Source organism: Haliotis rubra, unplaced genomic scaffold (assembly GCF_003918875.1).
Source record: "Haliotis rubra isolate DU_JTF1 unplaced genomic scaffold, ASM391887v1 Scf19, whole genome shotgun sequence".
NCBI lineage: Eukaryota > Metazoa > Mollusca > Gastropoda > Lepetellida > Haliotidae > Haliotis > Haliotis rubra.
Genome location: NW_025765891.1, coordinates 2,528,200 through 2,551,943, shown reverse-complemented (window position 1 = coordinate 2,551,943; position 23,744 = coordinate 2,528,200). Strand labels below are relative to the sequence as shown.

The window sequence follows — 23,744 nt, the reverse complement described above, 5'->3', positions numbered from 1 at the left end:
GGGAGGGGTTTTGCTGGTATGAAGGAGAGGGGAGGAACACGTTACTGGGTGGTCGTCCTCTGTTACTGATTGTGGATGATCGTAATGGTGGGTATCTGTCCTGAAGAGCAGGTAGTTCATCTCATTCAGCCTAGAAATTCGATTATGTTTTTATGCTGGTGTCAACCTTATGTCACTAGTTCTCAGAGTTTGTAACTTGCCCAGCTTGTATAAGACAAAATGTTTACCATTTTTTGTCAGGTTTGCACAGATCCAATTTGTAGCAAAATTGAAGTCTTCACATACGACAAGTCATTTAGGGTTACCTTCACTTATTAATTATAATTCAGTTGTGTCATGGGGGTGGACTGGGAAGGATGTCTCTGTATGCAGATTGTGACACCAGGAAGTGAGACACGATCCCTCAACCTTTGTTTACCAGATTAATGCTACAACCGACAGGCTATGAAGATATTAAACTGTGATGGTGCAGGGCACATCGGCTTTGACCACTTCCCATAATAAATATTGAATATGAACTATTGGTGATTTGTTTATGTTTTTGTCAGAGATTTTGAACTGAAAATGCTGAGAGGTTTATAGCCTCAATATTTTGATATAATTTCTTTGATGCTTAATGCTGCCCTCAGTAATATTGGTCTTCTATAATGGTGGCCTGTAGTTCACTGAAAGGCACCCAGTCAAACTGATGATTGAGGTACTGTTAGGAGATAAACATCATTTGTTGGCCAATTTCCGGGTGTTATTGAGTATTTGAAGCACGGAAATTCATTTGGAACCGACGGCGTCGGACGTCTGTGATGTGGACAAGGCGCCAGAGCTTGGATCAGAAGATCCGTGGCATGAATCCCACGACCTGACAGGGAAATGCTATGGCAGCTATATCTTCACACAACATAGTTGTGCTGATCTTGTTTGTATTAAATGTGAGAAAAATAAGCGTCATTACCTACCTACCTACCTACCTACCTACCTTCCCCATTATGCGACTAGGGACATGACTTCTGTTGATGGGGTTGGATATAACAGATGACATCTTTACCATGGCAGCTAGCTAACGGGATCTAACAGTGAATCAAGTCTATCCAAATCCCTTCAAAGGACTCTTTTAAAGCGGCAACATTAATGAATGAGTTAATTTGGTTTTACGCCGCCCTTAGCAATATCATTTAGGTTCATTATGCCTCAGTCAGCAATATTTCAACCATATCACAGACATTAATGGTAGAGGTATCTAGCTACTTGTCACATTGTGAGTTCAGTTTTACACCTCTTTTTTTGCAATATTCCAGCAATATCACAGCAGGGGACATAAGAAATGGGCTTCACACACTGTGCCCATTTTGGGAATTGAACCCTGGTCTTCAGCGTGACGAGTGAATGCCTTCACCACAAGGCTACCCCACATTAACATTAATGGAAGTTTGGACCTGCAGAGGATACACAATCAGGAGAGACTCAGAGTCTGCGCACCGTATCCTCTTTCTCGTCGGTTCTTGCAGATGTACTGGGGGACCTATTCTGACCTGGGATTTTTGTTCGATCTGTCTGTGTACATATAAAAACTGACCCGTCAATATCCGGGTTAGACTTCGTCTTCAGCACCCCATACTTGTAAGACTACCAGGATTGGGTGGTCACGCTCGCCCACTTGGTTCACACAGGTCATCGGATCCCAATTGCGTAGATTGATGCTCATGATGTTGATCACTGGATTGTCCGGTCCAGACTTGACTATTTACAGACTGCCGCCATATAGCTGGAATACTGCTGATCGCTGTGTTTAACAACAACCAACATGCAAAATCAGCAATCCAACTCCTAAACGAAAAGGCAAAGACAATAACAGAATTATACAAAACAAGTTTATTTTGTAATTGACAATAAATAACAGTACACATATCTCACTGTGTACATCAGAACTAAGTGTTGGTTTGTCCATAATATAACACCATACACACTACATCTTAAATCATCTCCTTCCCGGTCAGTCCGCCAGAAATACCCAGCTACTGGACTTGTGGTTGCTGTTTCTAAAGTCAGCCATTACAACTATGATATTGGCCTCGAGAGAAAATAGAAAATGCCACATTTCGGTATGTGAGAAAGTGCAATCAGCCTGAAACATACATTAAAGTCACAGAAAGAAATGGTATAGTGAGATATTGGTATCAGAGTATTCTAATTTTGATGACATAAAGAAGAAACAAGCTAGCTTGTTCTAAAAATCTCCTGATGTATTGAATAACGCAGTATCTGAATAACAGATAACATCCTCATGTGTTAAACATGAAATGTTCCCAATAATGGACAACATCCTGATGTGCCAAACTCGCAATGTTGAACAGTATCAGTTTGCAGACCCTTTGTTGTACAGGTGATATACACAATATGTTGAACAGTACATATTGATATAGAACAATACATATTGATATAGAACTATAGATACTGATATAGAACTATACATACTGATATAGAACTATACATACCACATATTGTATGACTGGTGAATACAACAGTATATGTTGCGGTACTTTCTTGCTAGGGCTATATCAGCTCGTATGACATGGACAGTATCACCTTTCAGTAAAACACAGGTCAAGGTGGACATACCACACACAATATGGAAGAAGTCCCTGTACACATGGTATATACTGACTGGAGTGTACTGTTCAAGTTTTGATAGAGATACTTTTATCTTTCAATGCTATAACTGATTTTCATAATATACCACTCCAAAAAGGTTGAGGAGCACCAAATTCTTTCAGATTACTGTAGTTAATCCTTCACGGAATGACATTCACAACAACACGAACAATAATAAACAACTGGCTGCTCTTTAACTTCTTTTGATTCATATGCATGAAGTATTTAAAAAAAGATGAATGAATTGCCTGATTATCTCCATCAAACTTTGAGCAGTATACATCAGTAACTGTAAATCCCACAGAACAGGTCATCGTAATGGATACAATGCCAGGGTATAAACACATAATTGTCTCCCTTGGATTCTCCTCAATACTTCAGCGTGGGGGATATCATTTATAACCCCATTGTATAACACCTGTACATAAAAGTGACACAGATAAGTGTTTGTTTTACAGTGTTAGAAAAATAGAAATGTGAGGCTTTAGGAATTCCATTTTCACAATCGGGGCTCACTGATGGTACTGACTGAAACATGTTTTTATAGGAATATTAGAAGTTGAAAGACCACAAAGATGTAAAACTTTTAAAGAAACCCATAATCCTTAAAAAAAAAGTTATCCAGAGATTTATCTGGGATTCTGAAGTAAATGCCCTTGGCAAGAAAACTGAAAAAATACTGTTATCTTGTTAAAAAAAGTCCATTGCTATAGAATAGTACAATAAATCAAACATAAATACATTCACATAAATCACAAAAAACACCCTGTGTTGCTATATTCAAATATTAAGTCTTCACATATCTGCGTGAAACCAGTGCCAACATAACTCCCCCTTCATTACCTCCCTTGTCTTGGGAGGGATTTGTAACAGTTGAAATAATTGGTCTTTATGCTTGTTCAAAGACCTGCTGACTGAAATGGCGGTGGACATGTACAGATAACAAGTAATATGATATTTTCCGAATCATCATATCCATTAATAACATTCATACAATGAAACACACAAAACAAACTCTCCAATAGCGACCTGTAAACCATAGACAACACTAGATACTTTGTGTTGTCTATTTAGCTGTTGAATTGTTTGAAAATTTAAAGCATCATCGGCAATATCACTGCTGTTGTAATGTGTAAAGCATGTTACACTTTGTATGAGGATGTAAAGATTCCATTTTAATGATTGTGTAATCATTCACTTTGTATGAAAATGTGGGGAATATATTTTTACTTTGAGTGAGGCTGCAACAATTCAATGTGTATGAGAATGAGAGGCGTAATTGTTTTCTTTGGAACATCGCCACATGCATCTTAAGTGATTGACTGAGTTTGGTTTTACGCCACTTTTAGCAATATTCCAGCAACATCACGGCCGGGGACACCAGAAATGGGCTTCACACAATGTACCCATGTGGGGATTTGAACCCGGGTCTTCGGCATGACGAGCCAACGCTTTAATCACTGGGCTACCCCACAGCCCCGCATCTTAAGTGAGTTGATAAGAATGGTTTTATGCTGCTTTTTGAAACATGATCGCTGGGAAACCGGAAATACAATACAAAAGATGAATTCTGCCAAAATATGCAGGGATTTACAGAATTCCTGTGTCCTATACTCATAACAATTGATAAAGGACGCAACGAAATGTATTAGCACACCCACAGGGACGCAGAAAAGTCCAAATACTTTTGTAAATTATTCCAATCAAGTAACAATAAGTTATCACTGAGTTTGCTACTAGCTGGGTTATGGTATCATTTGCAATATATTTACAATACCAATCAATGTGTTGATCATGATACACAATACAATAACAGTATTAATAATAATATTTAAGTGTCTGGGACCCCCATCTTGTTGTCCTAGACCCCTGAAATTATAAGCATGAGTCCCAGGGACCCCTCAAATACAGGACTCACGGTAAATCCCTGAATATGCCAAAGGGAAGACATGATAAACAATAACTTGTGTACAGATTATCTGAAATGGTATTTTACAATTAAAGGAAACCATTTTGCATGTCTGTTTTAATAGAATTACTTGCATCATTTTGTGTTTACACAGGATCTCATTAGACTATCATGTCGTGGGACAAACAGACATGTTATATTATCACACCATAGTTACATCCTCATACAAGGTGATTCATTAAAACCCTTTTTCTCAGGCAATGTTTACAAGGATATAAAAAATATCCAGAATACCCCCAGAACAACATGTAAATAACACAGAAGAAACCAGAACAACTTCCTGCTGCACTGGGATTGTACATCCACTTTACGAAACTGTAACCATGGTAACAAATCTCCTTCAGAAACAATAACCTGTATTTATCCAAATAAACATTAGGCTGTAGTTTTAAAAAGAAGTGTGAGTGAATTAAGTTAAAAACCTCTTTAATATCAGGAGGTGTGGCTGGGAATACCCATCACATGACCACTGAGTAGAAATAAGGGACACCACTCTGCATGTCATAGATCACCATGAGAGCCCTTTCACATCACAAATGTTGTTATAACACCTGTTTCAAAACACCATCCAGGAAACAACTAAGGTTTGATAAATCAATAGTGTGGTTTCCAATTAAAAACATCAACGTTAGGGCAGTTTTTCAACAGTTTCATAACTTTATAATCATTTTGTGCATTCAGTGTATTTTTTCACATGTGCTTGACTAGACATGGAAACAAAGTACCATTAAAAGGATTTATAATACACTGGTGCCTAAAACTCAGGGTCTAGCTGTCAGGTCAATGACCTATTATGTCCTCATTGTCCCACAATGGGTGCGAAGGCAATAATTGTGACCATATTCTGCATACTAAATTTCAAAAAATTGCTTCTGGAACAAAATTAAATGTAAGGGTGCTTTTAATGCAAAAATGAAAGTATACATGACTTAAGGAACTGCAGTAATGGCTGTCGTAACATTGACGATCCAATTACTGTGTTTCAACTCTTGCATCAGTAAAGAATCTCTAGCAACTAGGTTCAGACTAGCAGGTGAAAAACTGCTCCAAGGTGTAGACAAAATGAATGGGACTTAAGCATTTATCTTGTGTATCAAATTCATTCCATATCTACAGAACATCTGTTTTTTAATGTTGAAAAATGCAGAAGGTATATAGACTATTAAGAAATACACAATGTACGTATACTAGCCTCAAAGACCCAGCCATATCAGCAAAACTTGACAAGGGGAAATCATTCTAGTTCTGTTTTAGATTATTTTTCATTGTCTAAGGAACAGTTTCTGCCTGTCTCGTCAGTATGTTTGCACCACAAAGCAGCTGTTGGCCAAGAACAGCTGTGCTGGCTAGAAGCCATATACACATACTGGCTTCTTTAGACACAGCCCATTGACTTGAATAAGCGTTCATGCATCTCTCCGAGTGACAAAACAAATCACAGAAAACATTCATATTTTCAATGATTCCTTAAACCTTCATATTCACTGAGTGAACAACTCCCAGCAGAACAAAGAAATCTTTTGCACTACTTTCACTCATTTTAAACACGAAGAAGATTGCCCTACAATAGCAAGCATTTATTCCTCAAACATAAAAACACAGCACCATTCATAAAAGACAACTAATGCATGTTATTTCCATATCTGCAGTAAAACCTGACCTTTTGAACATCAGTCAGAGGTAAGATACAAGGTGCAACAACAGGTGCTTGGTGGATGTGTTCAAGGGAGCTAACTCTAACCCAGCTATCAGCTACTTCAGTGTCCATGAAATGGTTCAGAACCTGGAATTCTACAATTCTATCAGCCCAGTTGGCTACCTACATGTGGAAACACTAGGGAAGAATTCAGGATCACTTGTGCTGTCAGAGGAAAAAAGTACATCTTACTGGAAGCTCTTGTTCAATCAACCCATATATTCGTATTTGGAAAAAAAACATAAAAGTGTTCTAAAGATGGGCATTACTTTTATTGATATTCAAATTCTCTCCATTGACCTTCATAGACCCCAATTAATTCCGATTTTATTTATGATACCCTAGGTGTACTGTTGGTATGGTAATATGTAAATCAGTGCGCTCAGCAACTCAGATGCAGATCCTTGCTTTTCCTAGTCGATTACCACCGACCACATCACAATGTGATCAAACATGTGCCTTATACCACCTTCATTTGCAAGACATATTAATGAATGTAATTATCTTGTTATTTCAGTAAAACTATTTCCAGATGAGAAGGCTCTTTTATTACCATGGAGTCTGAAAATAGTGTATAGTAATAAACCACCTCACATATTGTTTCAATGCAAGATATTAAATTACACTCAACAGCATCTTCAAATAATGGCTCAGAATCTTGGTCACCTTGACAATGAAATATAATATATTGATCTTTTAATACCTGCAGACCATGTTGACACAACACATGATAAAAGATTTGAACATGCTTTTTTTGTCCTCTCTATTTTTTCAGATAATAAGCACAAACACCTCCATACTAAACTAACTACTTCACACTCTCAACATTTACCTGAACTCATTTCCCTTTGGTTTCAGTAGGATGAAAATGTACAATTGCACAAACTGATGATGATGTAAGCACAGATGAATCCCGCTGCTGCTAGACATGTCACTGGCATGAAGACACAGACTGTTACAGTGAGCAGGTAATACATGTTCCAGGGCCTAGAAACAGTTGCACGTCAGAAGTTGATGACCCCAAACAAAGTTGGTACCATTTTGAGCCCATCAATCTGTGCGGCAATGGACAGGCTGTAGGCTTTCATTGTCTTTGTATTCTGCTCCAGCTTGTTTTCATAGTCCTGAAAAACAGAAGAATTCACTTAGTGTCCTTCGAGTGAGTGAGTGAGTGAGTGAGTGAGCGAGTGAGCAGCATCTCCTTCGAGTATCCAACAACTTATCATATGGCCTCAGATCCTCGAATCATCCTCCTCACTATCTTTCGTCAGCGCCTACTATTTCTGCTTTCAAACATACCTGAAATATATCTTTCGAATCTAATTTGCAATCACATTGTATGTGCCATAAGCATATTACTGTATTGGAATTCGGAACCATGCAATCAGACATGAATTATTGTTGTTGTTCTCATTATTATTGTAGTGAGTTGGTCAGTTGTTTGATCAGCGTCCTAGAAGCTGGTGTGTCAAAAATGAAGTCAATATGGTAACACCTTCTTGTTTATAGCATAAGATTTAGCTTAGTGCATACGTCTGAGCTTGATAATGGTGTACAAATCTACACCAAAAGGTTGCTCTAAGCAATACATGTTGTTATCTATCCTTCTCAAGCTTTGTAATAGTAAGCTGCTTTTTATACTGCTTTAATCTAGCAAGACCAAGCATAGGACACAAGAAATACATGTTGTCATCTATCCTTCTCAAGCTTTGTAATAGTAAGCTGCTTTTTATACTGCTTTAATCTAGCAAGACCAAGCATAGGACACAAGAAATACATGTTGTCATCTATCCTTCTCAAGCTTTGTAATAGTAAGCTGCTTTTTATACTGCTTTAATCTAGCAAGACCAAGCATAGGACACAAGAAATACATGTTGTCATCTATCCGTCTCAAGCTTTGTAATAGTAAGCTGCTTTTTATACTGCTTTAATCTAGCAAGACCAAGCATAGGACACAAGAAATACATGTTGTCATCTATCCTTCTCAAGCTTTGTAATAGTAAGCTGCTTTTTATACTGCTTTAATCTAGCAAGACCAAGCATAGGACACAAGAAATACATGTTGTCATCTATCCTTCTCAAGCTTTGTAATAGTAAGCTGCTTTTTATACTGCTTTAATCTAGCAAGACCAAGCATAGGACACAAGAAATACATGTTGTCATCTATCCTTCTCAAGCTTTGTAATAGTAAGCTGCTTTTTATACTGCTTTAATCTAGCAAGACCAAGCATAGGACACAAGAAATGAGTTTCACACATTGTACCCATGTGCGCGAATCACAGCAGGAAATTAGCGGTTACAAGCAAACACTTTAACCACTTGCCTGCCCCACTGCACCCATAGCTCTCAGCAATACATGTTGTTGTCTATCTGTCTCAAGCTGTGTAATACTAAGCTGCTTTTTATACTGCAACCCATGCTTGTTGTAAGAGGCGACTAACGGGATCAGGTGGTCAGACTCGCTGACTAGGTTGAAACATGTCATCATTTCCCAATTGTGTAGATCGATGCTCATGCTGTTGATCACTGGATTGTTTGATCCAGACTCGATTATTTACAGATCGTCGTCATATAGCTGGAATATTGCTGAGTACAACATAAAACTGAACTGAACTCACTCACTCACTAATGTAAAACTCACAAGTATGGGTACAATCTGGGCGAACAAAAATCAAATCCCATGATCATACGCTCCTGGCAAAGGAATGTAATGAGTAGTGAGTATGGTTTATGCCACTTTTAGCAATATTCCAGCAACATCACGGCAGGGGACACCAGAAATGGGCTTCACACATTGTGCCCATGTGGGGATTCGAACCGGGTCTTGGTGACGAGCCAGCGCTTTAACCATTAGGCTACCCCCACCGCTCCTGGCAAAGGAATGTAATTACTCAAGTAAACTGTTAGTGATGCGAGTTGCTGTGTCACCCACCTTGAGTGTCTGGATCTCCTTGCACATGTTCACATGGCCTTCTTGAGATGTCTTCAGGGCCCGGCGCAGTGTCTTGATCTCTTGTTCCCGTTCTAAACAAACACACACATTATGGATAGATGGATACACATATAAATACAAGACAATTCACATGTCTTTCAGTTGTTACCACTGCTAGTCCAAGATGAGTTGTCATGTGACTTCTGACCTACTTCATACTGACCAATCAAGTAGGTTTATTCTGCCTCAGTCAGCAACATTCCAACCATATCACAGATATTAATGGTAGAGGCATCTATCTCCTTGTCACATATGGAGAGTGAGTGAGTTCAGTTTTACGCTGCTTTCAGCAATATTCCAGCAACATCACACCAGGGGACACAAGAAATGGGCTTCACACATTGTACCCATGTGGGGAACCAACCCGGGTCTTCAGCGTGATGACCGAACGCTTTAACCACAAGGCTACCCCAACTCCCCTATACATATGAAGAGATATGTGTTTCTCTGACCACTAGTCACTGATGAAGAGGCATTTGTCACCGTTGAAGAGACACAACCTGTAACCCACATGTGACATGTTACTCACCAACATTTCTCTGTTCAAATTCCTGAATAAAACTTCCGATGTCAACTGGCATCGACAGCCTTGGTCCCTCAACCAGGTCCATGTCAGAGGTCAGGCTCTCTGTGTTGAGGTCAGAGGTCAGCAGTGAGGTCGAGGTCAAATTCTGCTGTTGCTGGCGTTCCATCTCCTTCTCAAGCTCACCTGTGACGGGGGCATGTCAACAAGTGTCATTGTGGTGACATTTACATAACATTTTTTCCACTGTATTCAGAAAATGTTCCCATTTTATACAAATACAAAACACATTTCCCCCTACAAAGAGAAACATTTTAAGAAAGCAAGAGACATATTTGAAACCTATGACTATGTAACTTTGTATTTCTAAGACCTTGATTAGTTCCTCTGCCTAAATGACTACTACCATACCAAATACTGAGTTACAAGGAAATTATTCGTTGTTAATTGTCTCAGAAGAATATCAGCAGTAGAATTTCTTTGTTTAAAAATATTCAACCGAACATGAGTATCTATCGGAAGACATCATGATTTCTTTACTGTGCTATGTATATTTGCATACTAAAAAATAATATGTTTATCTGATGAAACATGGTTGCAGTCGAGTTTGAGCTGAGGTCTAAGATATGTTATAAATGGGTTTCCAAACATTGCTGCCATGCTCACCATGTTTAACATTTGATCAAAATCCTGGGATCAAATTTTAGAGACACCACAGCAAAGAAAATTTATACAAATCATTTGCTTCATAGGCCTTGTAGATTCAGAGATGTTGTAAATGCAGAAACCCTAATAAAAATGGGCAGGTGAATTTCAAAGGTCGTAGCTGGACAAAAAACCAAAATGTGTCCAAAATCCTATTATATCACAAGTTACTCTGGAAACATATACTTGCTGAATGTCTAAGAAATTTACAGTAGGATGGAATACAGAGAGGAATGTTTCAGCTCAATAGGCCTTGTAGTTGCAGAAGATATGTCCTAAAATATAAAAGTCCACAAGAGATGGACCGACAGTTTGACTATAGGCAAGGAGCTATGACATATCAGGTCACTTTATGTTCAGTCAGACGACCTAAAGGAAACCCTGGCCTGACCTGTGATTGCCTGTAAGTGTTGTCTGCCAAACATGTGCTCCTTCTTGTTGTGTACGGAGCTGAAATACTGGTTACACACTCGGCAGTACAGCTCGCTGATGGAGTCCTCCTGAAGACATACACAATATTCATATGTTTGTTTTTGTTTGTTGCTTAACGCCGCACTCAGCAATATTCAAGCTATATGGTGGCAGATCATTTTTATGGATTAAACTTCTTTTTAATTTCTCTCCACGACGTTTGAGACCATTCGGGTCCCTTCATCAGGTGAACATGTACAACTTCTAAATGCCACTGAAAGACATTATATGGTGGCAGTCTGTAATAGTGTTCCCCTAGGATTCAGAAAGGGCAGGGTAACTTAAGAAAAAAGGGCACTTCATAATCTAAAAGGGCATTTTGGTGAGGATTATTGAAAAAATAACAATAACAAAATGTATATGAAGTCAAATGCTCTTATAATTTTATTTCTAAAGTTCATTTATTACTCTTCTCATTTTGCATTTTAAGATCAAAATTTGGAAGAAAAAAAGCATTTCAAGGCATTAATCTGTTATCACATTTGTTTACAATTTCACTTTTGAGAACACTCTCTCAACTTCAGAAGTTGACAATCACAGTTGCATGAATGGACAGTAATTGAACAATGTTTGGATTCAAGTTTCCAAGTTGAGGCTTGAGTCTTCAAAATGGTGGAGGGTGAACTGGTGTCAAGCTCCTTTACTTGACTCCACTCAATCTGTGTTTGGTCGACATTAAGTCCATTTCTGCCCTTGGTGTTCCACTTAGAACATAATGAACAAAACATCATTCCCTTCTTTTTGTCATCTTCTGAGTACCTCACGGGGGCCGGTTTGTTGCCACTTTGTGTCAAATGCAGTCTTGTGACCACCATCTTTCTTCTTTGTTGGATTAACTGACTCTGTCTCGTGTGCCCTTGAGTTTTCATAGGAAACTACCTCTGCCTCGTCTAAGTCCGGTCTGAAAAAAATATATATACAAAGTTAATATACCATATTCAAAATATTCTTAGATATTAAATTTGCAATCATAATTATTAAAACAAAAATATCACACAATAATACACCTGAACGTAAGTGTCTACTGTGGAGAGCTTCGACAAGGGTGTGGCTTCCCATTGTTTGAAATCGTAAAATAGTTTTACTCCTTCAAGACTTACTTTTTTATGAAATCGACACTAAAAACAAGGCTACCATGTTAAGCTGTTATGCAAGCTGTATTAACTATTTCATTTCCCAGGACAAGCAACAAAATAATTCAAGATCAATTTCAAATTGCCGATGGATTAAAAATGGCGGACATTTTCGAGTTTCAGATTTTCACCTAAACAGCACAGTTACATGAATATCGGTCCCCAAACGTACCAAAATACATCCCATGTAGTTCACACATCGTTGTCTTTAATAACGGAGGTTTTATTTGAAAGGCATGTGAAATGGAAATGGAAATCAAGGGCTTAAAAATCACGAACTTAGAGGCACATACCTGCTAGGAGCGAAGAAATCTATTAGTCGTCGACACTTCCTTGCTTCAACCTTCACCACTTCTTCTCTTTTCCTTTTGATTCTTTCCTTGGTAGGCATTGAGATTTGTAAAGCGAATTAAACACCTTTGACTTTGCCATGGTTTAAATGCCAATTTCCTAATCATTATCAAAACAATTTTGCGTCCCCCCCCTAGAAAGGGAGAGAACTCCGTCCTTAATGAAATCCGGAAAATACACAGGGGTTGTTGTAAAATCAAGCACAGCTGAAAAAAAACTGGGATTGAGGCAAAAGGGCAGGGCGAAAACAAAAGGGCAGAGCAAAAATCAAAGGGCAGGGCGCGGCGCCCTCCTAAATGTGCCTAGGGGAGCAGTCTGTAAATAGACCAGACAATCCAGTGATCAACAACATGAGCATTGATCTACTCACCTGGGACACAATGGCGTGACAACCAAGTCAGCGACCATCAGATCCCATTAGTCACCTCTGTGTAGGCATATAATAATCTAAAACAACAATGTCATTTTGTCACACAGTCATCAGACCCATGAAGATCCGGGGTAGAATAGGTCTTCAGCAACCCATGCTTGCCGTACAAGGCGACTATGCTTGTCGTAAGAGGCGACTAACGGGATCGGGTGGTCAGGCTCGCTGACTTGGTTGACACATGTCATCGGTTCCCAATTGCGCAGATCAATGCTCATGCTGTTGATCACTGGATTGTCTGGTCCAGACTTGATTATTTACAGACCGCCGCCATATAGCTGGAATATAGCTGAGTGCGGCGTAAAACTAAACTCACTCACTCACACAGTCATCCATCTTTGTAATGCCAGTAAACATTTACTGCTTTTCTTGTCCTTTGAGTTGAATATAATTACGCACGTTACATTATTATTATATGGATATTTATATAGCGCTATAGTCCATCCCATCTACATGCATGCTCTAAGCGCTTTGTTTTTTCCCTCGATAATCTCAACGGCACATCATATTTTCAATCTAAACTCCCTGGGGATCATACAACTTCGTGCAGCAACTAGGTCCACCAAGTTAATGTGGCTTTCCCATCCTTGCAATGTACCCATTCACAGCTTGGTGGGCTTGGACACATAGTAACAGTACTTTGTCCAAGTTTTACTGCATGGTGCTGTACCCACAACTAGGTGCTTGCACTTATTCATGTGGACACCATATGGTCATATACCAACAGATTCGTGGGCTCTTACAAGTAAGTGCACAGGGTTGTGTACTGTACACTAGGGGTTGTGACAACACTGACAGAGTCTGCACACAAAGTCGACTACAAGGTTTTTACACCCAGTCACAAGTGGGCACCTCCCAAGCTTGCTGGATCACTAGCCTGGCGCCTTAGACAGCTCACCCACCACCCCATGAACATCAAGTACATCGTATATGAACATCTTACAGGTGTCTTCATTCTCAAGCATCAATACCAACACGAGGGCAGCCATGATAGGCTATAACATTATGAACATATCATCTTGATGAAAGTCAAGACAGGGAGCACACCATGATACCTACCTCCACATCAATCAGCGAGGAGTAAGGGTCCCCGGTATCAAGTTGGGAGGAATCTTCCCCTAAAGACACAAGTACTTCAACTGCATTAACATGACTTCTTTGAGTGGCATTTTTAGAAGTTGGAGAGTCAGATAAGGACAAACTTTATGGATGATCAACTTCTTTATTCAGGATTCTGTATTAACATGGTTAGGGGAAAAACTGCAGCCTTAGAAATTATCCCTACTCTGCTTGTTCAGCACTACCAATAATTGGTGGGGACAAACATGTCAGTCCTCAATGACTAGCAACATTTCTATTTCTTTTTGTAACCTGAGCTTCTTTCTTTGATTAATTATAAAAGGCTTATATTAGGTAAGACTAGCCTGAGAGTTGAAAGTGGCAGTACTTAGCTGAGCCAACAGCTTCACTGCTGATTCCCAATCTGGGTGGACAATCAACACATTCTAAAGACTAGTCAATCAATTTTACACTAGTTTTCATCATAAAATTGTATTTGTAAGGCTTACATCATGTACACTGGGCCTCATTTCACAATGAACAATACCAAGTGGCTGACATAATAAAAAATAATGGCACAGAATTAAGTGATCAGGACTGGCTACCCGTTAGTCACCAGGCACAGGTAACTCGGGGCTTACTCTAATCCAGAATCTCAAATGGGTTAGCACTTATGATCATGTGCAGAATCAAACCCAGGCCACCAGCATGACAGACACATTCACCACTGGGCTACCCCACACCACCAATCAAAGAACAATCCCACTAACATGAATAACATCCTCTCTCTAGTCTAATCTAGACAGTTAAAACCATTAACTCCCACAAGAAAACCTACCACAGAGAACCTTGAGCTTCTTCTTCTTGAGGAAGTTCTGGTAGGTCTCTGACTGCTGGAAGACTTTCAGTTGTGTTATGTATCGTTGTTTGTCAGCCTCGGCTTCTGTGAGGTATTTCTAAAGAAACAGATAACTCTTACACAAGGCAACCAAACCTTCTGCTATTAATTTTCCACAGCAATGACGGTAAGGTGTTATCCATGATCATTGTAAAGTTACGTAATTATCATTATGGTTTAATGCTATAACAAGACCAAAATTAAAAAAACTCATTCGATGACATGCTTATTAGTTGACTAACAAAACCATGTTTTCAAGTATTATTGACTGCCTGAAGTGTATGTTTCCAAGGAAACAGAATCGACATTTTTCTAATTAAGTGTGATGACCACTGTCTAACTACCTTGTTGTGAATGCAAGGTAAGGAATGCTATCAAGCGCAAAAGCAGAATTAGCCTAGCAAAACTGTACTGATGTATTCCAATCCCATCTTGGCCATGCACTTATGCTTAAATTGTTCCTCCGGTGCTTTTATCATGTTTATGTGAGTCATTATTTCCAGAGCTGACCCCTACCTGTTTCTTCTCTGGAGACATGGAGGACCACTCCTGTCCCAGTATCTTGGTGACGTCTGAGAACATAATCTCAGGATGGCTCTCCTTGATCTCCTGTCGTCGCTCGATGGCATACAACACATACCTGGAAACACGCGGTCAGGCTCAAACATTTCATTACCACAATTTATTCAAAATTATCATTGTTCTTTGGGCTCCTTCCGTTATTACATCAACATCAATAAGAATTTACAATTACTTTAAACTCTGTCCTTTCAAGTCCAGGCTGACTTGACAATCTGAAAGTTCTGAAACAGGTTACCATGGATACTGAGCATTCAGAGTTTCAGCTATCGCAAACTAATGGCATAATTTGATAATGAAACTATGCATTTATATGCCAAATTTACATTGAAGGCCTGTACCGGTATACTACAAAGATTTTTCTCTCACACTGTTATCTCCCCTGTATCCATGACTACAAAATGGGGGCAACTGACCATGTTACATATTTACTTAAAGGTCACATAAACCCTAGGGGTTAAAAATACATAAATCACTAACTGGCATCGTTATAAATGAAACCCCGTCATTAAAACTACTCATTTCGACCTTTAATTGACTTAAATCGACCTTTTTGACAACAGTGCACAATTCTCACCCGCGAACGAAATTTCAACCAATCAGAGCGGCGCGACTCTGTGACGTCATATGAGGAATAGCTTTGAGGGCCGATGCAGAATTCATCTACATTTTAGGGGGTAAATTATCTTGTTTACAGGCTTGTATAAACCTGAAATCGTGATAATTGTTGTGGAAAATGAAAGTTATATGTTCTCACAATACAACTTGTTTTCATAGACGCTTCTGTCACAATTGATTGGTGTCGTTAGGCCCTATTTGTATAATGACTGATCCAAATTGATCCCATTTCTGTGTTTTTTTACCTCGATATTTAATCATGTCATGTAAAAATCTGTTTGTATTCTCAAAACAGTGTCGGCCCATAAGTTTTCACATGCAATACAGCAATTAATACTCCCTTGTTGTAACCTGTGTTAGGTGGTATAAACCTACACATGTTATTTGTCATCATTCACTTGATGGTCAGTTAATGACTTTATAACAGGTATAATTAGTGGTAAGACACTTAGATTACCCGACAAAGGTTCCCATTTGGCATTTCTTGTGTCTGGAGTAAATATTCAACATTATAAACATCGATCAAAGAAATAACCGATAACACGCTGATTGATTAATTACTTTTATCTTACACAGCGGAATTGTCAAAAGGTAGTGTTTATGTATGTAGATTTACTAATTTATACTGAATACACTCTGCCGTGTCGGTGTCTGCGTAAAAACAACGTCCTTCTTTCAAAGGATTAACCGGCAATACATTGATTGATTGCCCATTATCGGCTAACTAAATTACTGTTTTAATGAAAGGCGGACATTATGCAATTAGTTGCCAGGTGTGCTATCTTGGGTGACCAATGAGACTATACACCAATACCTGAAAAGATTTATCAAGTTTTTATATATTAAACTGTTAAAAGACACATCATTTGGAACAGTTTTGTGGATATTGATGGATACATTCCTCAAACAAGGTAATGGCCTGATATTGTTCCTATAACTTTAATCTGTTTTAATTTTAATATTTGCATTTTGTTTTTATTCATTTGTCGTAGTATTCAACAGAATCATTGTTTTCGCCGTGAAGTGTAATGAGACAGACAACATACACTAGGGTGTGTGTGCGAATTATGATTCACATTGGCAAACTATAAAATGTCTAGATATTACAGTTCTGTTATAAATTCACTATAAGTATCAGCAGATCGTCTGCTTTTATTTAGTTTCAAAATGCATAAAAGTATGATAATAAACTAATTAGGATTATAAGACCAAATATAAAGGCGCACATTGACTAGTATCTACATACTGGTGAGTGGACATTAACCATGTGAATGTAGCAAGAAATTTATCGGCGCAGTATTGTGACTTCGACCCCCACCTGGCTTCCGTGGAAGAAATCGTTATGTTATAAGTTGTGTCATGCAAAATCCTTTTGGTTATGATTCCAATACATATTTAACTTCTGAGTAGAAAGTAGTTTTGATTTTCTAACTTGATGAAAACAAACCATAATCTCATTAATTCTAACAGACTTTCACGATTTTCAAAAATGGCGTACCCTGTCGGAACATCCAGCCAGTCTGTGGATAAATGCTATTTAGGTTTGTTTTCACCCGAGTTAAAAATCAAAACTACTTTCTACTGGTAGTAAAATATGTATTGTATTGATGGCCAATAGGATTTTGCATGACATAGCGTATAACATAACAATTTCTCTCCTGGCAGCGAGGTGGGTGTCAATATAATACTACTTACAATATTATTGTTACTTCGACCACAACCTCACTTCGAGGAAGAAATCGTTATGTTACAAGTTGTGTTATGGACAAATCTATATGGTCATCAATCATATACATATTTTACTATAACTAGTAGGTAGTTTTGATTCTTTAACTTCCGTGAAGCGATCTGAAAACAAGTAAGATATCGTTTCAGGCTTCCTACAACGCTAAACCGCTCACAAACATAACCCATTTAGCTTACGAACTGCGGGGATCCTGTTGAAATCTGTGCATGGTGACACCATCGCCCGACCCTAGGAGCAATTGGCGACAAAGCAGCGATTCGGCATGTAAATTAGTTGATGTTGAGAAATCATCAAAATGATGGCGTGCTACACACTTTCTATACAACTAACTGAAAATGGTTCCTCATATGGCGTCACTGCAGTGCTCTGGCGACAGAGTTCACGTAACCTGTCTGTGGTTTCGTTGGCAGGCGAGAGGGAAGCAGGCGACTTTTTGCGCACTTTTAATCGCGCGGTATTAATTAACCACAAGTTTTTAAAGAATAAATTTGGTGTTCCGCATAAGACTAACCACAAATCTTTCATATGTAATGGTTAAAAGAGTAACAAAAAACAAAGTTTAGTGGTTCTTTAAGTATGTAGAAAAAAGGATCTGCATGTACAGTGTCAACATGGTCAACCACTGTCAAACACCGGCTCCAAATATATCACGCTATGTACCTTTTTACAACACCACTTTTAGCCCACACAGAGACCCTTCAGTTTCCATCTCTTTAGCATGGTCATGATGTTAGTTCACTGTTACAACAAATGTGTGCATGTTTCCAAACTACACCTTGTATACTGTCATATTACAATACCAACCCAGTCATTGGAGCTCTTGGTGCATTTATCTCTGGAACATTCTTACGTTTCTTTCCTTTCGGCCATCCCCCTTTTCTTTTCTGGAAGAAATTAGATTGAAACACATCAGGATTACACTTGTTAATATTATGGTGGAAGACTTACAGAAAAGAGAGAAAAATATAATATACTGCATCAAAGCCATCATTTGTGTCCTTAATGTTGTTGTACATCATGATACATAAAAATCAGATGTTTAAGTTTGTCAGCATGGCCAGAAAGAAACTCTTCGTTGTTCCGGAAATACAGAAATAGAATTTAATAACCGGTAATCTTTCAAACTGAAAGTTATATCCATGGTCTACAATATCAAAACGTATTACAAACTCTTGCATTTATCAAATAATGTTGAATACAATCAAACCTTGGTTTCTTCTTGCGTAGTGGTGACAGTGGTTGTTACCGTGGTGATGGGATGTTCCGTCTTGATGGCGACGTCCAGAGAGCCACCGACATCACCGGTGCAGTCAGGTGGGGAGTCAAACATGGGGGCGGTCGACGCCCCCACCAACCCATCCTGTTGCACTGGGGTGAACTGGGTAACTGGACAACACCGTACACAATAATTAAGACAGGTGCAGGTATTATGCATACATATAACTCTACTACAGTTATCAATCTACAAGTGTTACATGCATATATACTGTTTTGTAACCTCGACAAGTATCGACGTGACATGTGATACCCTGGTGCAGCTAAAACACACATGTAAAACAAGTAACCTTAAAAGCATTTTAATAAAGAATTATTTATAGAAAAGTCAAAATCATTGGCATATATATACCCAGACAAAAAGAACCATGAGAGTAAAAACAATATACTGACAAAAAAAAAAAAACCTGTGGTACCCAATATGTCAGATGTGAAGTTTAACATGTTTAAAAAAATCAATGGATCCAAAATTTATCTGGAGTTCCATTGATGCTAAATGATTCAAGCATATTTGATGTGTGTACAGTGTGTATCACTAAGTCTAGCCTAGTGATGTTGACTGAGAGCACTTACTGGTCCCTGGCAGGGGTAGCAGATGTCGGCCATGCTGATCTGTCGTTGTGGAGATGTTACCCAGGGACACATTGCCATCACCCACTGACAACATCAACCTGTCCAAACAAACATTTCAGGAGAACATAAACTTGTCGTCACTTGATCCGGAACAATCAGTACCCTAGAACGGTGTTTAGTTTCTTTGTTTGCTCAATACTGCAATGAGCAATATTCCAGCCATATGACTGTGGCAGATATAAAACTAGTCAAGCCAGTGGTGGATATTGTGAACATCAATCATCAGGATCCAACAAGTGATCAAACATCATCTACAATCCATTTGGTCACTCTGAAAACCAACACATGTTGCTGGGCTTCAAATGATTATTCATCTCTTTAGCCAGCCCTAGCCCTGTCATTACACCTTGCCACAAGTTAATTTGCATATCATGAGACCAGATTTTTCTCTCTCCTGTTTATAAACAAACATGCTTATTTCAAAGTCAGAGCAGTCTAGCCTAGTGGAAGCCTTTTGTTGCTATTTGCATATATTCTTCACTATTATTGAGTATTAAGATATCCTACAACACTTGTGACAGAGAAGAGAAAGACAATATATATACAGTACAACCAGAAATTATTGAGAATTTAAGATTGTAATTTTATATATTTTTTTCACTCATTACTCATGTATTAAATGTGAATATTAGCAGAACATAACTCCAGATTCAAAGACAGGTGAACAGTTAGTATTTTGTCAAGTCACCATGGGCAGCAATGCAGGCTTCAATGCGGCGGGGCATGCTACTGATCAAAGAAGTTAGAAAGTCGTGGTCCATGCTGTCCCAATATCGGACCACCTCTTCTTTCATTTCAGCAATATTTGTCAGATTTTTCTTATTGACACTTTCCTTCATAAGTCCCCAAACATTTTCTATTGGATTTAGGTCAGGGCTATAGCTTGGCCAATCTAATAATGTCATATTTTGGGTCCCAAACCAGGCCTGTAAATGCTTTGAATGATGTTTTGGGTCGTTGTCCTGCTGGAAAATCAAAAATTTCCATAGAACCGTGAGCAGATGGAAGTAAATGTCCCTCGAGAATATCTGTGTACGCTCACTGTTAAGTATTCCCTTCAAATACACAGTGGGGGCGTTGCCCCTAACACATATATGCCACCCACACGTTAAATTTCGGACTGTACTTTGGGCTGATACAAAGGTTTTCAGTTTGTTTGGTCCAGAATTTCAGTGTATTAGGAAACAGCCACACAGAACTTTCATCTGAGAAAATCACATTGTCCCAGTTAAAATTTCTATGCTGTAAGCACCAGTTCAACCTTAAGCTCCTTTTGTTCAGGTTTCATGATCGGGTGATGGAATTCCTCGACTTTTCTGCCAACCCATTGCATGCAGCTCAGTTCTAATTGTCTCCTTACAGACAGCCACAGTTCCTCTATGAATCATATCCAGCCTTAAGTTTTCTTAACTCCTTCATTTGTTTTTAGAAACAAGAATACCAAGCTGCCTCCTGTCACCGACAGTCAATTTTCTGGGCCTACCTGCGCCTCCCTGATGCTCAATGCCATATCCATTTGCAATATTTTTCAAAACGTGGTAAACAGTGGACAAAGGGATACCTGTTCTACTTGAAATCACTTTAGCTGATCTGATGTCCTTGTTATAATACTCTAAAATCAACTTCCTCTTCTCTAAATCATCCATACTGAGGATCACTGAAAATGTCGTCTGCTAGCAAGTAAGTAAAGGGGGATAACTCTTCACAAATTAATGAAAAAGGATTAACAGAGTTGTCTCTCTTGAATGAAACCAAGCACTTGATAGCTGGTCAAGGTTGTTTATACTAGAAATCCAATTAAACATATTCCTAAAATTCGCAATAATTTCTGGTCATACTATATATACATATATCAAAATGACCATATATTGCAAGCTAGTCTGAGGCTTTGATGTCAGCATGTGGAACCATAAAACCACCGTAAACAAAGGATAAACATGCACCGAGATGAATATATTACTAATAGGGGACAAAATTTCTCTGAGGAAATAAATTTTGACACTGCATGCTATATTTTAATATTTTGTGGCTGCACATCAAAATGTTAGACTTTTATAAAACATAATAAATAAATAACCTGTGATGTTTTGAATGCACTGTTAAAGGACAAATTGTCACATCTGCTGGCCTCTGGCAGATGTACTAGGTTAATATGGTTAAGTGCACAGAACTGAATAGGAGAGCGGTTTCGAGACTGGCCAAACAGCTCAAAAACTGGAAATATTGTCAATTATAAAATTGTGTCAATGAAAATATCCTACATACTGTTGTGATGAAATACAGTTTAATTTACTTACACAAAGTTACCTCTGTATTCATGGGCTGATTCTAAGTCATGTTCAGGATGTTGTCGTTGATTTTTGCATAAAGTTACTTCTCCGATATTTAATTAACAATGATGAATTTCTGAGATCTATATGGGTAGCAAGCCCTAGTGGTTTTGATATGCGTGACTACCTGTCTACATTGCAGACAATTAGATCTGCGAGTTAGGTGAGTGAAGCAATAACTGGGTGAAGTAGAAACATAACTGTGAGAGGAGTGAGCAGCTTACCCCCTCGGAGTTTCCACAAGCACAGCGGTATCAGACATGAGCGAGGAGGACAGGGACACAGAGATGTCATTCTTGTCCGAATCAGCAGCATCAGTTCCAAATGCGATGCCTAGACCAACATCTGTTCCATTCAACACAGGGAAAGAGCTGGTTGAGATGACAGCTGATACTGAGGAAGGCATGATGTCTCCATGGTCCATCATACAGACGGTTATGCTTCTGTCGAAACTTCTTGTTAGCCTTTACTTTTTCGAGCCCCTCACTGCTATTTGCGCATGGTATGCATGGTGCAATGGCTTGTTGTTATTCACAGCTGGATCTTCCAAGAGATTCCATTAAAGACTTCATCTTCAAAGGTGTGATGAATGATGCATTCACAAAGATTCTAGTTCGTGTGACAACAGGTGCGAGCGCTCTCACAGACAGAACTTCATTCTTTTTTAAATTCACAAGTCAGACTCTTTCCAATGAGCCTGCCTTTTATCTAATGCTCAAAAATTTGGACTAAATGCTTTCAGTTATTGAAAATATAAACACTTTCGTCACGGCCCCTTTCATGAACTTTCTCAAGTAAAACGGAAGTTGAACTGAAAGTAGTGGAGGTAGGAATGTTATTTCCGGTTACTAGAAAAGGGACGCAACTGTAATGAGCAGAATGAATTACTCTGTTTTCAGCACAGTTCTGTGAATGTCAGCACATTAAAGTCATGTCTTCTGGGCCGTCTTTTCTGCAAAAATTAGATATAATGTGAGATGATATTTGTATCATTACCAGAACCATTATCATGTTAACACATCAAACTTATTTGAGACCATATGCCGATGTGGTATATGTTCTCAGAAATGATAAAACACTATTAACCAAATTCATAACTGTATTTTTATATGAAATTATATTTATAACTGCATTATAGATCAATAACTGTTACATAGTGTCGTTTATTATTGGAAAATGAAAACGAATTAGAATGTATTTCTAAAATAAAAACACATAACTGTTCTGTGCAGAAACAAAGAAGCGCGGGTAAAATATAACAGATGAGCTCTGTTTACAAAGTGCTGTTTACAAACTATCCACGTGGCTGTGGCCTTCACCTTGACCCGCGCACCTGTCAGGTGCCCAGCGCTCGTTTGCCGACTTTTAATCGTCCTGTAGCAGGAGGCGACGACCGATATACAGCATGAAAGCTGTGCAGCCGAGGCTAATAGTGTGAAACAACGGTATAAATAATCGTAGCAGTTGGGTAACGTATGCAAGGTGCTCGCCGCTGCGTACCTTTCACTTCATCTTTTTTCAAATGAGTAGAAGCCGTGAAAAGTTTTATTCACCTTGTAAAATTGTACCCGCCTGTACTGATAGAGTACAGAGGTGCATGTAGTTTCTTTCGTTTATTGTTGTCATCAATACATTTAAACACACATTTCACATTTATCAACAAAATTAGAATCACGCGTCTTGGACATTCTA

At 38.6% G+C, this 23,744-nt stretch overlaps 1 protein-coding gene across 1 annotated transcript; it reads right to left on the bottom strand.

Moving 5' to 3' along the window:
- Positions 1-1,851: 1,851 nt before the first annotated feature.
- Positions 1,852-22,863, bottom strand: LOC124274365 (SWI/SNF-related matrix-associated actin-dependent regulator of chromatin subfamily E member 1-related-like). The gene is made up of 11 exons (XM_046709739.1): positions 22,277-22,863; positions 19,663-19,760; positions 19,022-19,200; positions 18,619-18,698; positions 15,387-15,510; positions 14,811-14,928; positions 13,973-14,031; positions 10,923-11,031; positions 9,833-10,012; positions 9,244-9,335; positions 1,852-7,435 (listed from the first exon to the last, which is right to left on the bottom strand). Exons 1-11 carry the CDS (start codon positions 22,477-22,479, stop codon positions 7,316-7,318), a joined length of 1,362 nt encoding a protein of 453 aa, XP_046565695.1. The 5' UTR covers positions 22,480-22,863; the 3' UTR covers positions 1,852-7,315.
- Between the last annotated feature and the right edge of the window lie 881 nt (positions 22,864-23,744).

Excerpts from the sequence above, each read along its gene's own strand:
- LOC124274365 (XM_046709739.1), bottom strand. The coding sequence starts at position 22,479 with ATGATGGACCATGGAGACATCATGCCTTCCTCAGTATCAGCTGTCATC. Across the intron at positions 11,032-13,972 it reads CCTCGCTGATTGATGTGGAG|GAGGACTCCATCAGCGAGCT; the intron begins GTAGGTATCATG and ends GTATGTCTTCAG. Across the intron at positions 10,013-10,922 it reads ACACTTACAGGCAATCACAG|GTGAGCTTGAGAAGGAGATG; the intron begins GTCAGGCCAGGG and ends CCCCCGTCACAG.